Here is a 13,088-nt window from a genome sequence, read left to right on the forward strand (position 1 = left end):
GATACTGCCTACTCTAGTCTAGTGAAGTTGTGCAACTGCAGGAAGCATCAAAGCAGGACACAGATGTGAGCCCACCTGGATGAGCCAATTGTGTGTGCAGTTATGTTTGAGGTGAGACTGTTTAACGTTGTGTCAGTGCTAGCTAGGTCTTCCAGGCAGCACGTTAAGAAGATAGACAAGGGAAAAACCCAATGTTGTTGAAGACAAAGTGCTATTTCTTGGGATTTTATGAATGTTGTTCTGTAGCTTGACTTGGTTCAGCTCAGCCTGCTGTTTCACACTGAGGTGTATCACAGTTTTTGATGACAGCTGTAAATACTACTTCCCCCTTTCAACCTTCTTTCTTCAAACCCATATATAGCTAGAAGTCAGACCTAACTGCGCTCAAATGGCAGTCCATTTAAAAAAAGCTACAAAAATTCCCTCTGAAATCAGTTTGCAGATCTCCTGCAGCAGAAATCAGTTTTCCTGTCCCTGCCCAACAAGAGCCACTGCTTTCACACATGCTGGCTTGCATGCATCAACAGGAAAGATGCAGAAGACTTGAATTCATTAATTATGAAGCACATGTTAAGGAACTGACTCATTGAACAATTTATACTCCAACTTTGGGTATTCTGTTGCATATTTTATCCGCTCTTTCCCATCCTGTGCTGTTACCTGAGCACTATCCAACTTGCCCAATGAACAACAATAAGTTGCTGAAGAGTTTAGGGAAATTTAAAATTAAAAAATTTAGATTATTTGAAATTAAATACCCTACCTTTGTGGTTTACCAGCCATAATCCTTTTCAGGATAGTGATTGTGGCCATAGCTCCCCTTACCTTGATATGGGAGCTGCAGTAAGGTCAAAGGACAACAAAGCATACAACATGCCTTGTCTTCTCTGCACCTGCTTAACTTTGTCAATCTTTTGCGTCTTAAATTCCTAATGCTTAGCTGGAATTAAGGATGAAAAGTGAAAAGGGACATTACAGTGACAAGGAAATTCTAAGCCTAACATTCCAGTATCTGGCTTTCAGAAGATTTGACCAAGCCCAGTCAAGTGAGCAGGGATTATGAGTTTCCCCATGCTTTGAGAGATTTCTACTAGTTAGCCTGTAACTTTTGTGCTTCGTGCTAGCCTGAACGGCTATTGGCACAGTTTGAAAGCACTCAAGAATTCTCATTTAACTTCACTCTAAAGAAAACTACACCATATTGAAATTCAAATATTATTGATTGTGCTGTGTTTGTCTGAAGAATAAATAAACTGTTCCTGATTAACTGTTATTGCATTAATTATCTTCTTCCCTCAGATAGAGTCACTAAAAGCTTTCAATATTTGATAAGAATTGAACCCTGTTGGCAGCTCTGTCAGTCTGTTAAGATTTGAGCTGTACTGGAGTCTGCAGGTCTCTGAGCTACATTGATTCAGAGCATCATGCACTGTTCCCACTGAGGCTTCCACAAGAGCAGAGGAGCTTTTTGTGTGCCCAAGAGTGAGAAGGGCTCCCAAAGTTCAATGGAAAAGCAGTTCCAGCTGTGGCTAAATTAGAAGCCCTGGAATAAAAGAGGCAGTTCCACCACAGTCACTAATAGAAATCTCTTATAAATAGCAGTCTCCCATCCCTGCTGAAGTTTTTGGTCTGCTACCACAAATATTTATCTATCAGGACAGCAGACAACTAGTAGCCTGAATGTTTATGTAAAAATGAGGACATCTGGTGGCCATTTAAAGTTTTCTCTGTAATTGTATTTTTTTTTTTTAATTTGAAATAAATATTCTTAAGCTACATCTGTGTCAAATCTTTGACCAGCCTTCTGTGTTTCTATACAGAATTATCCTTTCTCTGTATTTTTTCAACTTACGTGCAATAGTCCTTTAGGAAACTATCGATGATACCACAGCTGCAAATGCACATTATTTTATCAACAACAAATTGGTAGCTCTAGCTTGAAGAGTGTTCTTTAAAATGGATCAATCCGTGAGCACAGTTTTGAAAGACTCATTAGAGGGGCATTTCATCAAGAGACAGTGGTGGGGGATGGTGAAAGGACACTGCTGTGTGTGGTAGACCAAGCCAAGAGCAGAGGGTGATACCAGTGCTAGCTGTTGCCTTACCCACTAACACCCTGTCCCCCTCAGTGTACCTAAAATCACTGGTAGATCTAGGTCTATTGATAGCTGTGGCAAGGGGCCAGCTAGTTCCAGGATGGAGCAGCAGGAGAGGGAACTAGAGGTAGGCACTCTCTCACCATAGCTTGGAAGGGATGTAGTGCTTAAGCCTGAGGTCAAGCAGAGCTCCTGGGCAGAACGGGCGGCTGGGCAGTGTGAGGGTACCACTCAGGGTAATTAAAGCTCATTAGTGCACTTGAGGCCGTGATGATTAAGGTTTTTGTAAAAGTTTCATGGTTCTTTGCTTGTAAAGGGTGTGCTAACCTGTGATGTGTTGGAACTTCATTCTTTTGAACATCTGTGCAGTCCATAAAAGGCATTCAATAAAGAAGCTCAGAGCTGCTTTGAAACAACCAGGACCTCATTTTACTGTTTTATTTTAAGTTTTGTATGGGCAAAATGAATGTGTGGGCAGTTGTGTCTAGTCAAAATTAGTTGCATATTTTTAAAAGTATTGTTAGATTTAATTGGCTATCAGTGTAATGGGATCGCAATAAAGGCAGAGCTGATTAGGTTCCTAGTTGTATTCTCTTTACGTTCATAAATAAATGCTGACAGTTTTAGGGATCGGGGTGATAGAATTTAATTTCTTATGGTTTCTGCCCAACTGTGTCTTAAGGTAGCACTGGTTATCTAATGCAATAAAATAATTAAGATGCTTTCTCAGCATTACCAGAGGTGATAATTCACCTGACTGATTTTATTTTCATTTTCATGTTCTCCGGATAATGGGATTGAATTTTCTATGTAATTTGAAATGTAGAGGATTTAACAGTGGGCCAGAGCACTCAGTTCAAACACCCTTTCTTTTAGTCACTTTCAATTTTTAGTGTAAAATTAAACACTTTCTAATGAGGGAGCTATGATGAGATGTTGCATGTTAGCTTATTTTTATTTGTTAATGTAAGCCTTTATACAGGGCTGCACAGGAGGCAAGTAAGTCTGTTTTGATGGGTAAAATCAAAAGTGAAAAACCCTTGCAAGCTCCACTCTTCTTCTTTTCCCTGTCAGCCTTATGTCCCATACATGGCTCAGCAGATGACTTCTCCGAGTGCTCAAACCAAGGTCCAGGTCCCCATCCCACCCTTTTGAACCATGCTTCAGAAACTGCTTGTTCTTAGTTTCGCTCAGAGGCTGCCTGTATTGGTTTTTAATATATGCCTTATGCTAAACAGTAATGCAGGTCCAATTTCCCTGTACAGAGACCTGTTGCATTACTTTCAGATAGCTTTTTTTAGCATGTGGGAATACTTTGGTGTTATTGTGTTGAAGTACTTAAGATTTCCCTTGCATATTGAATTTACTTAAACCAAGAAAACATTCGAAAATTGCAAGTATCCATGTTGAAGCTGCCCTACCATTAATTTTTTTTACATGAAAGAAAGAAAAGGAAAAAATAAAGGGGAAAGGGAATAGTATATAGCTTTATGTTGGTAGTTTCCTTCTTCATAGTTTTCACATTTCCTGAAATGGATTTTGCACGTAAGTGAAAGGTACTGGAGAGACCTGGTGAATGTGCAGAGAGGTACCTATGCTTGGTGCTACTGTCATACCTAAGGTTATGCTACTAGATCTGTAGACTTGTCAAATCTCATATACTTAGCATGTAGCCTGGATAGTTTGGCATTGTGTCTTGAATTCGGCATTGTGACCCACAAATCAGGGAAAACTGTGATCTGATTTGTGATAGGAGGGCCACAAAGATGATCAGGGGACTGGAGCACCTCCCCTATGAGGACAGGCTGAGGGAGCTGGGCTTGTTCAGCCTGGAGAAAAGAAGGCTGCGGGGTGACCTCATTGCAGCCTTTCAGTATCTAAAGAGAGCCTACAGAGGGGAGGGAAATCAACTCTTTGAAAGGGTAGATAACTGGAGGACTAGGGGAAATGGTTTTAAGTTGACGGAGGGGAGATTTATGTTGGACGTCAGGGAGAAATTCTTTACAGAGAGAGTGGTGAGGTACTGGAACAGGCTGCCCAGAGAGGTTGTGGATGCCTCGTCCTTAGAGGTGTTCAAGGCCAGATTGGATGGGGCCCTGGGCAGCCTGATCTAGCATTAAATGGGGAGGTTGGTGGCCCTGCATGTAGTAGGGGGTTGGAGCTTCATGATCCTTGAGGTCCCTTCCAACCCTGGCCATTCTGTGATAAGAGGAGTGTACGACACATCTGATAGACTGAGTCATGGCTGGGAAGATCACATAGAGATAATATTGATGGATAGACTTATATGGGAAATGGGATATATGGGAAGATATTCTGCTAAGATATGTTGAGTATCTTCCCCTCCATGCTCTGTGTGTAACGTAGTAGACACAGATTGTCACTGAACACCCCGATGATCTTACTCTCTCCATCATCGTATTGGTTTCAGTGTGATGCCAAAGGGTATGACACACAGCAGAACATGGTAGGACCAGCATCACTATCTCAAAGACTAGTGGAGCCAGGAACTTTGTCCTCCTGTGGGCCATCTTCTATGCTTTGTCATGTCTGTATGTCTCTGATTGCCTTTGGAGTAGCTGTGCAAATGTGAAGGTGCATCTGGCTCGACAATTGTGTAATGCTCTCCTTCCCACGTGGTTTCATGTTACTTCCCTGATGCACAGCCACTAACTGTTATTTCTTCTGGAAAATTAGCCTGTACTGAGCACATGTACAGGAGGCTCTTTGTTTAATGGATGATATCCAAAGGCACTGTTTTGCTGAATTTGGCCTTCAGCATCTTCCTTAAGTGAATGATATGACAAAATAGGTGAAATAGATGAAAACTGAGAGTCAGCCAGCCAATTTTTGAATTAGATCATTTCATCCAATCTTTATAGAAGTATTTCTGGAGATTGTATATTCTAACAGTTTTTAATCATTTTTTAAAACCAACACAGAAGTTTGCCATGTTCCCTAGGATGAAAATGAAAAGATGGTGTAGTTCTTTCTGATATCAAAACCAGGAGTATAACGGGGAGGAGGAGATAAAAACATAACACCCATATGGACTCAATTGCAAACAGAATTAAATGTAAGGACTCTTTTCACCAAGTTATTTAACCCATCTGCTTGTCATAGGCACCAAATCACACGAAGGAACAATGTTGCTTTTCCAAGTTATATATTGCTATGCCTGACTGCATATAGAAAGCAGGACAGGAAATCTTCAGCAGGCAAGTTTTGGTAGCTAAGGTATTGCATCTTCTGTGAGCAATGGCTGTTGGCCAGTAAGGACATCTGTGTGAGCAGCTGCAGAACTGTTGGCCTCTGTTCCTCTCTTCTGACATTTAGTAAAGCTCTTGGTTAAGATCACCTCTTTTGCTCAGGTAATCTGTAATTGTAGCAGCACCTTCTATTATCAGTGCCTGCCAATGTTTCTGCTACAGACTAGCTCTGTTTCCCTGGCATTTGTCTTGGCTCTGAAAGTTCACTCTTGGCAAATGTGTGACATACCAAATCTGTGCTTATTAGCAATCACGTCCAACTTGCATTCAATTGCTCTCCTGCATCATACCTTAAGAAGCTGATGCTTTAGTGAAACAGGCTAGTGGATGTGTATGGGGTGGTACTCATCGGGACGAATTCTTTCTTTACAGAACAGTCTCAGATTCTTAGAGTCAAATTATGCAGAATTCTAATTGTGCAAATTGGTTGGAAGTGGAGAATGTTTTTTTTTATATTGCTTTGTATATATCAGCAGCGTGCATATGTTTCTATTTGTGCAGTCACCAAACTAAACATCAAATTAGAGATGATACACAGCTAAATTGTTTCTAACTTGTTAGAATAAGGAAAGTTTGAGGCAGGTAAGTCAATAAACCAGCAGGGGTATGCTGTGCCCTTTCCTTGCATTGCGCAGTTCATTGGACAGCCTGTGAATCAGGAGAGGAGCTCAGGGCAGGAGGGTGGGAATGAAAGACTTTGTTCTTTTCAGAAGAGTCACCTCTATCTCTTTCCCAAATCTGCAATAAAACAAAGAATTCTTATATTGTATGAATACTTTTTATTTTTTCTTAGTGTTAGAATCAACTGCAACCAATATTTATTCTGATTGGCATTGCTATTTTTCGTTTTCTCATGCGTTTCCCTCATTACTCTATTGTTGCCTGTAAAGAACAGGCAACCCTTATTGTTACCCTTATTGTTGGAGCTTTATAACTTTTATGCTTTGCTCTATCTAGTGTAATATTGTTTGTCTTTTTAAATCTGAAGTAAAATTTTCAGAGGGACTGAAGTGCTTGAGGATCCCAAATTCAATTTTCTAAAATGAGCAAAGGATCAGAGTCCCACAACAAGTCAGAAGAAATGAAATAAAATTGCTGACTTTTCCTGCTTCTTTTTTCCCTTCTGCAAACAATTTGGCTTTTCCTTCCGCCCCTGTCTTTTGGTGAACAGAGTTTTGTTTTTTGCTGTGAATTGCTAGCTGAGTAGTTCTTCTTTGTGTTTCACTGGATTGCAATTTATTGTTTTGTTGCTCTGTCCCTTGGGTTACACTTACTCATTACTTTGAATCAAAGGCACCATGCAAACAAATAAAATCTAATCTAATATAATATTCTACTCTAATGGATTCCTTACAGTCTCTCTTCTTGGCAATCCTATCGTTCCTATCTTAAGCTTTGGCAATGAAATCAAGGTGGTTGTTGCCCAGAAGGGCAGCTGTCTCCTTTGCCTTGCTCGTATGCACAGTGTCAGAGAGGAGTAGAACTCTTAGCTGTCTTTTCTCTGAGAAAGCAATTTGTAACATACAATTGGTTACTTTTCAAATCCAGAAGTCAATAACGAGTGATAGATTATTATTTGAAGTAATAAGCTTACAGTGGCTAGACCCTGCACCACTAATATAAAAATATGCTACTGCAAATGTTTGACATGATTCTTTTCCAGCCAGCATCTGTCTGTCCTGTAGCTAATACTTACAAATGGTGTTTATCTATTCCATGTGTAACAGCACCCTTTGAATCCTACATCTTATTTTCTTTTCTCTTGCTGCTCTGTTAGACTTCCTTTCCTTCTACTGGGAGCAAATCATCTGAAATTTTGCGGTGCTTAAATTTTCTAATCCTTTTTTCTTTTTATTTCCTTCTTTTAACTGAGTTTATTCTCCTCAGAAAAATACTTGCTGAGCGTAATAACCAATGTTATTTTCCCATGAAAATAAAGAAATATTTTTTTGTGACGTAAATGTACTGGATTAAATAATTCTTTTTTTATTTCTGGATGTTTTTCCTCCAAATCAGTCAACTTGTGTTCCTCACTTATGCTACATGCTCGCTGTCAGTAATTAGAAATTAATGCATAGCAGTCTCAGTAAAATGAAGTCCCCCTTTTGTACCCTCCTCCCCTTCCCTCAGCATTCAGGCATTTGACCTTCATCAAGGAAGGACATTTATCACCAGCACCATCTAGCCATCTGTTGGTATACTTATCTTCCATGGGACACGGTTGTGTAAATGGGAGTGTTTTGGATAATTTCAGGATTGTAACCCAAGTAAACAGTTATGAAGAGTGTTGATGATAACTCAAGGACTCACACACCAGCATTGCAGTTTGTGATACTTCTAAAACAGGAATCGCAAATCACTCTTAATAATATTTCACAGCGAGAATCTCAAGAATGTTTCTTTCTCCATATTCCCACCATGGTGCATGTAGCCATGCCTTGTTCCCATGCGCAGGGCAAACCTGCTGTAGCACTGCTGTTTGCATTTATGTAGGTTTCCAAAGCCTTCACATGTTAATGGCTGCAGGTGTTTACGGAGAATTAAGATGTCAGTGGGCTTTGTAGCTGTGAAATTTTGGATAGGTGAGTATGTCATGCTGTCAGCCGTCTTGTGCTGTTACAGCAGATTGCATGGTGCCTGCCTTTTTCCACACGTGCAATACTGCTTCATCCCTTTGTGTTTTGTCATGCTGTTGGAGGAAATATGTTGCTTTGGTAATGACAGATTTTCCTTCCAATGAATAATGCTGAAGACTGTATTTAACAGCATGTTTTTCACTTCAGAATCTTGTACTGATTCATTCTTCTCAATCCTCAGCACTGATGGCTACTGCTTCACCATAATAGAAGAAGATGATTCTGGTGGACATTTGGTCACCAAAGGATGTCTAGGACTAGAAGGCTCGGACTTCCAGTGTCGGGTAAGAAAGTGTTGGCTGCCTGAGTATTGCTTGAATTTTGATGGCTTTCAATTGAAGTGCAGTCAGCAGATATTAAAACAGCCACGTGCTCAATTTCTGTTCATTTGGCAGAAAGTTGCTGAGGGGATTGCATTTATATCCCAGAACGTTTATGACAGCGATGTTATAGCTGTTCCTTTCAAAAACTTAAGGTTTTGTTTTTATCAGTGTTGTGTCTAGCAACAGCCCTACTCAGAGGAAGTTTGAATTTAGAGAAATACAATTTAATTCTTTAAGTCCCAGAGTAAATTTAGTCAGGATGCTGTTTTATGGACCTTAGCAACCTTTTTCTTACATGCAGTTCCAAAGTGCTTTTCTATTTCCAATGCTGCAAGTCTGATGATCACCCCTCTGAGAAAGTCTTGCAGCAGGAATTGCTTCTACAACTTCTACAGTTGTCCTTAAATTATTTTACTTGAGTACAGGGCCACTCTAGCCAGGGCTGCTTCAAAGTCAATGGAAGGTATTTTGCTCAGTTCCATGAGAGAAGCAGCAGCAGGTAAATGAGTCCACGCAGCAATTCAGCAATTCCTGTATTATTCTGGCTAAACTATTTTTTATAATATGCTTATTTATTTTATACTGCAACTCCAACTGATGCACACAGGAGACTTTCAGAACTCTGTTTCGAGCTCTTAATGACAATAGGTTCCTTCAGCAGCACTAAGGCATCAATAGAAATATGTGAGAGGGATTAATTTCTTAATCATTTAGATGACTTGCTTTTGGATACATTCAGTGGCACAAATCCTTATTCCACATATCCTGCAAATTAATATTCTGCAAAGCTGCTACCAAATGTCTTTTTCTGCAGTGTCAGAATGAGTGTGTCTGCTTACAACACAGTTAGTTACTTTCCTTTCTCTGAAATTGTGTATTTCAGGACACTCCTATTCCACACCAAAGAAGATCTATTGAATGTTGCACAGGCCAAGATTACTGTAACAAATATCTTCACCCAACGCTGCCTCCACTGAAAAATCGAGGTAAAGGGAAGTCCATCCAGGCCCAAACTGACCTTTGTGTCTCAGGAAGAAACAAAGCCATAACCAAGGCACCCGCATGTACATGATTAGAGAGATGAGCCCCACTAAAAACTGTGTCTGGATTTATTGAAGTAGAGAGCAGTGTCTTGACCCATGGTTGCAGGTTCCTGCTGTTATTCATGTTGCTCACATGCAGTGAGCACCAGACGAATTATTTGCTCAATATTTTCAGAGATTTGCTGGCTGTTAGTGGTCATCCCAAAGACTGAAGTTGCATGTGGCAGGGATAGTGTATAGTTTTTGCCTGATAATAAAATTGAATCCTCTATCTGTTCATAACAGCACACACATCTGGGACCAGATCTCTCGAGGTTAATCTAGCATTTCAAACTGACTGAAATCCATAAGTGTTTCTTACTTACAGGACCCAGTAATCCACTGAAGTGGATTTTCTACTTGAAAAATGTAACTCAAAATAGAATGAAAGGTGAAAACTCATGCAATTACTATTATTTAATTGGTGTGTGTTGTTATTAAGAACAAATGGAAGTGTTTTAACTTTAAGTAGATTCTGAGGCAAGCCTTGGTCAGGTTTAGGTGTGTTTGTTTTGTTTAAACATTGCTTTCTGAAAATTTCTAAAACTATTTTGGCTGGATATGGCAGATTACATTTTAAAGAATGTGTTCCTGAGATGAGTGTAACATTATTCCTTCATGAACTCTTGGCACTGTCAACAATGGACAAGATCTGTGGTGGTCAGCATGGAATTTAGTCTGTGAGAGTATGTTCAGGGTTGCAGGAGAATTTGTATCATGGCATTCTGAGTTGGAAATTCAAATTGGCAAACAGCAGCTACTTACACATAAATGCATGCTCATAGAAAGCCTTCTCTCATGTAAGATATTCCCTTCACACCTATGAAATTCTGCACAGATGGGCTGCAGCGCCAGGCATGTGGAGGGTGGTATGTAAATATTTCACTATTTACTAGCAAGTCATTAAGTCAGTGAAACCTCATAAAATTCCAACTTCCAACGTGAGAGTTATGTACTATTTTGCTGTGTATTTTTTTTTTCATTTTAAAAAGTTATTTGAACTGAGGGAGAAACTCCAAAAGGAAGTCAATATTTGTTCACACTTACTTAGTGTATCAGTAAATATCATTACAGTTTGGAAGATGATTTCTTCTCTCTGCTGAGTTAATTCTATGTTAAATCTACTTAAAAGTACCGAATCAGTGCCAAGCATTAGGCATCTGCCTTATTAAGTTTTTAGATATTTGGCTGTACTATCTGCTGCTTATACAGAAAACAGTAAAACAAGATTTTTATGGTGGCAGAAATTGTTTGGATCAACGTTGACTTTGCTGTGTGTGTACACGGGTTAAAAAAAAAGTATCGCTTGGGCACTTGTGGTGGCAGACCCATTAAACAGCAGATAGATTTTTTTGATGAAAGAATAATGTTATAGGGTTGGAGCAGGACTCTAGCCATTTTATATTGCAAAATGTCTATTTTATACTGACAAACAAAAGACAATGCATCATTCAGTGTATTCTGAGGATTTTTATTTTAACTAAGTTTGTGCACTACTAGTGTCCTGACAGCATATTCCAGAAACTGCTTCTTTCCATGTGGCTGAGCAGGGCTGAAGCCAGCACCTTTATTAAAGCCTTACGCACATATGTCATTCCTGGTGCCAGAACTGTTCTTATGTGCCATGGCTGTATGCTAGTTTAAAAGCTCGGAGCAAAGCCTGGACTTAGAGGATTCTCAGTGCAGCTGTGTACAAATACTGAGTGCCCACTATTGCCAGTGTTCAGTACTGTGCACTGTGATCATTATGTCTATTGGAAACTTTTAGAGTTGCTACAATTGAATGAGAGCTGTGAGACTTGTACATTACATTTCTGATAAGCTGGAATTATGACAAAAGGAAGATTAACCTAAAAACAAGCTTCTAGGAAGCTTCCTGACCTCCAGGATTCCACGAAAAATGTGTGTGCTACTTGGCATTTAAAAAACAAACAGAAATTTGGCTTCTGAACTTACATCCAAGGTCGTATCTCATGGGAAACAGAGCCTAGGGAGATCATCCAGCTGCAGGTCAGAGGTTGTTGAACTGCAAATTAACCCGCACACCAAGGTAACATCTCCAGAGAGGCAAGCGGCTTGTGTCCTGGAAGTGTTTTTCCAGACCTGGCATGTGCTGAAAAACGGTTTTACCCTCTCCTTGTGAGAAGAAAGAAGAGCTGTGCACATGAGGGTGGGAGCTCAAAGAGTTAGCATTGGTCAAAGCAGGGTTTTCTTGAACAAGATGGAAGAAAGTAAGAGCCAAACTTAAGTTTTGAGCTCATCTTAGTAGAAACCTGGCAAGTTAAAATAGCCAGATGATACCACAAAATCCTTGTACCAGCTGTGTATTTGTCTTATTGAGGAAATGAAAATCATAACTGGGTCTGAAATAACACCTCTGCTTTAAACAATAAAAGATATTCCTGGAAATCCCTGTGAAAGTGCAGACTGAGACCAGTCGAAAGGAGAAATATATCTTTACTGATTTAAAGCCTGTATAAGCAGAAGTGGTGGTGCCACCGTGTCTGGCTCCCTGCCTGTAGAGCTAGTGATGAATGGGCAAGGGAACGATTGGAGGAACGATTGGGTTTGATGTGTGCACACAGTCTCCACGCCTCGGATTTCACTGCCATTTTTACTTGGATAATCCTAACATTGTGAACTGGATGAAACAGGGAGGGAGGAGAGCCTTTGACACCCTGAACTTCTCCCTTCAACCTGCTGTGTGGCATTTGCAGTGCGCTCATCAGCGTGACCTTGCAGATGGCAAAGTGGGGTGAATGTGAGGGGCAGAAGGGAGAAAGCACAGAAGAGTAACTTAGAGGCAGGCTGGGGTAACGAGATCCCGCTTTTGTTGCCACTTCTCCCTTTCTTGCTGATCATATCTGATACCTGCACACATCCATGTTTTCTTACACCTAAAATTGTTTTAAACATGCTCTATGCTAGGTTTTGCTGTTATGTGTGAGCCAAGGTACCTGAGGAAGCCTCCCAAACTTACTGTTTGTTTGTTTTGTGTTCCCCTCATTGAGCTCACAGTCATAGCTCACTGCTGCCTCCTTGGAAGCTGCTGCTTATTCTCATAACCTCGCTGCTTGGCACATTGCAGTTGCCAAGGAACATAACAGTAAGAAGCACAGCATCAGTCTTAAAGAGCAGAGCTGCTTCATCTCACATTTACTGGTACCCACTGCAGAGACAAAGTGGACTCATGGCTGAGTCCTGTCCTGTCCCTCTCTTTGGAGATGGTCTCAGCTGCCTAAAATGGTGCAGGAAGAGTGGTTTTATCCTGCTGCATTGTGGGAAGCATCCTCATCTGTAGAAGGAGAGAGGAGTGAGTCTCCAGCAGCACTAGCTTGCCTCAGTTCAGCAGCCTCCTGTACTTGGGGTAACTCTAGCAGATAGCTCACATGGGAAGCTTGAGTGAAATACTGTATTCACCTTGTTGTTGAGGGCGATGGATGTCATCTACCTGGACTTAGCAAGGCCTTTGACATGGTCCCTCACCACATCTCTCTCCAGATTGGAGAGGTACGGATTTGAAGGATGGACTGTTCAGTGAATAAGGAATCGGTTGGCTGGACGCAGCCAAAGGGTTGTGATCAATGGTTCTGTGTCAGAGTGGAGGCTGGTCACAAGCAGTGTCCCTCATCAGGTGTTCTTCAGCATCTTCATCAATGACATAGACGAGGGCATCGAGTGC

The 13,088-nt window shown here is 40.6% G+C and overlaps 1 protein-coding gene across 10 annotated transcripts in view; it reads left to right on the forward strand.

Annotated features, from left to right (window-relative positions):
* The window catches only part of BMPR1B (bone morphogenetic protein receptor type 1B), a 237,789-nt gene that overhangs the window by 205,550 nt on the left and 19,151 nt on the right, over positions 1-13,088 (forward strand). For all 10 annotated transcript variants that reach the window (XM_090139295.1, XM_090139296.1, XM_090139294.1 and 7 more), the window contains 2 exons: positions 8,183-8,285; positions 9,208-9,310. In XM_090139295.1, the coding sequence (XP_089995421.1) occupies positions 8,183-8,285; positions 9,208-9,310 (206 nt within the window). The remainder of the gene's footprint in view (positions 1-8,182; positions 8,286-9,207; positions 9,311-13,088) is intronic.

The sequence above is a fragment of the Phasianus colchicus genome, chromosome 4 (assembly GCF_987193195.1).
Source record: "Phasianus colchicus chromosome 4, bPhaCol1.hap1.1, whole genome shotgun sequence".
Lineage (NCBI taxonomy): Eukaryota > Metazoa > Chordata > Aves > Galliformes > Phasianidae > Phasianus > Phasianus colchicus.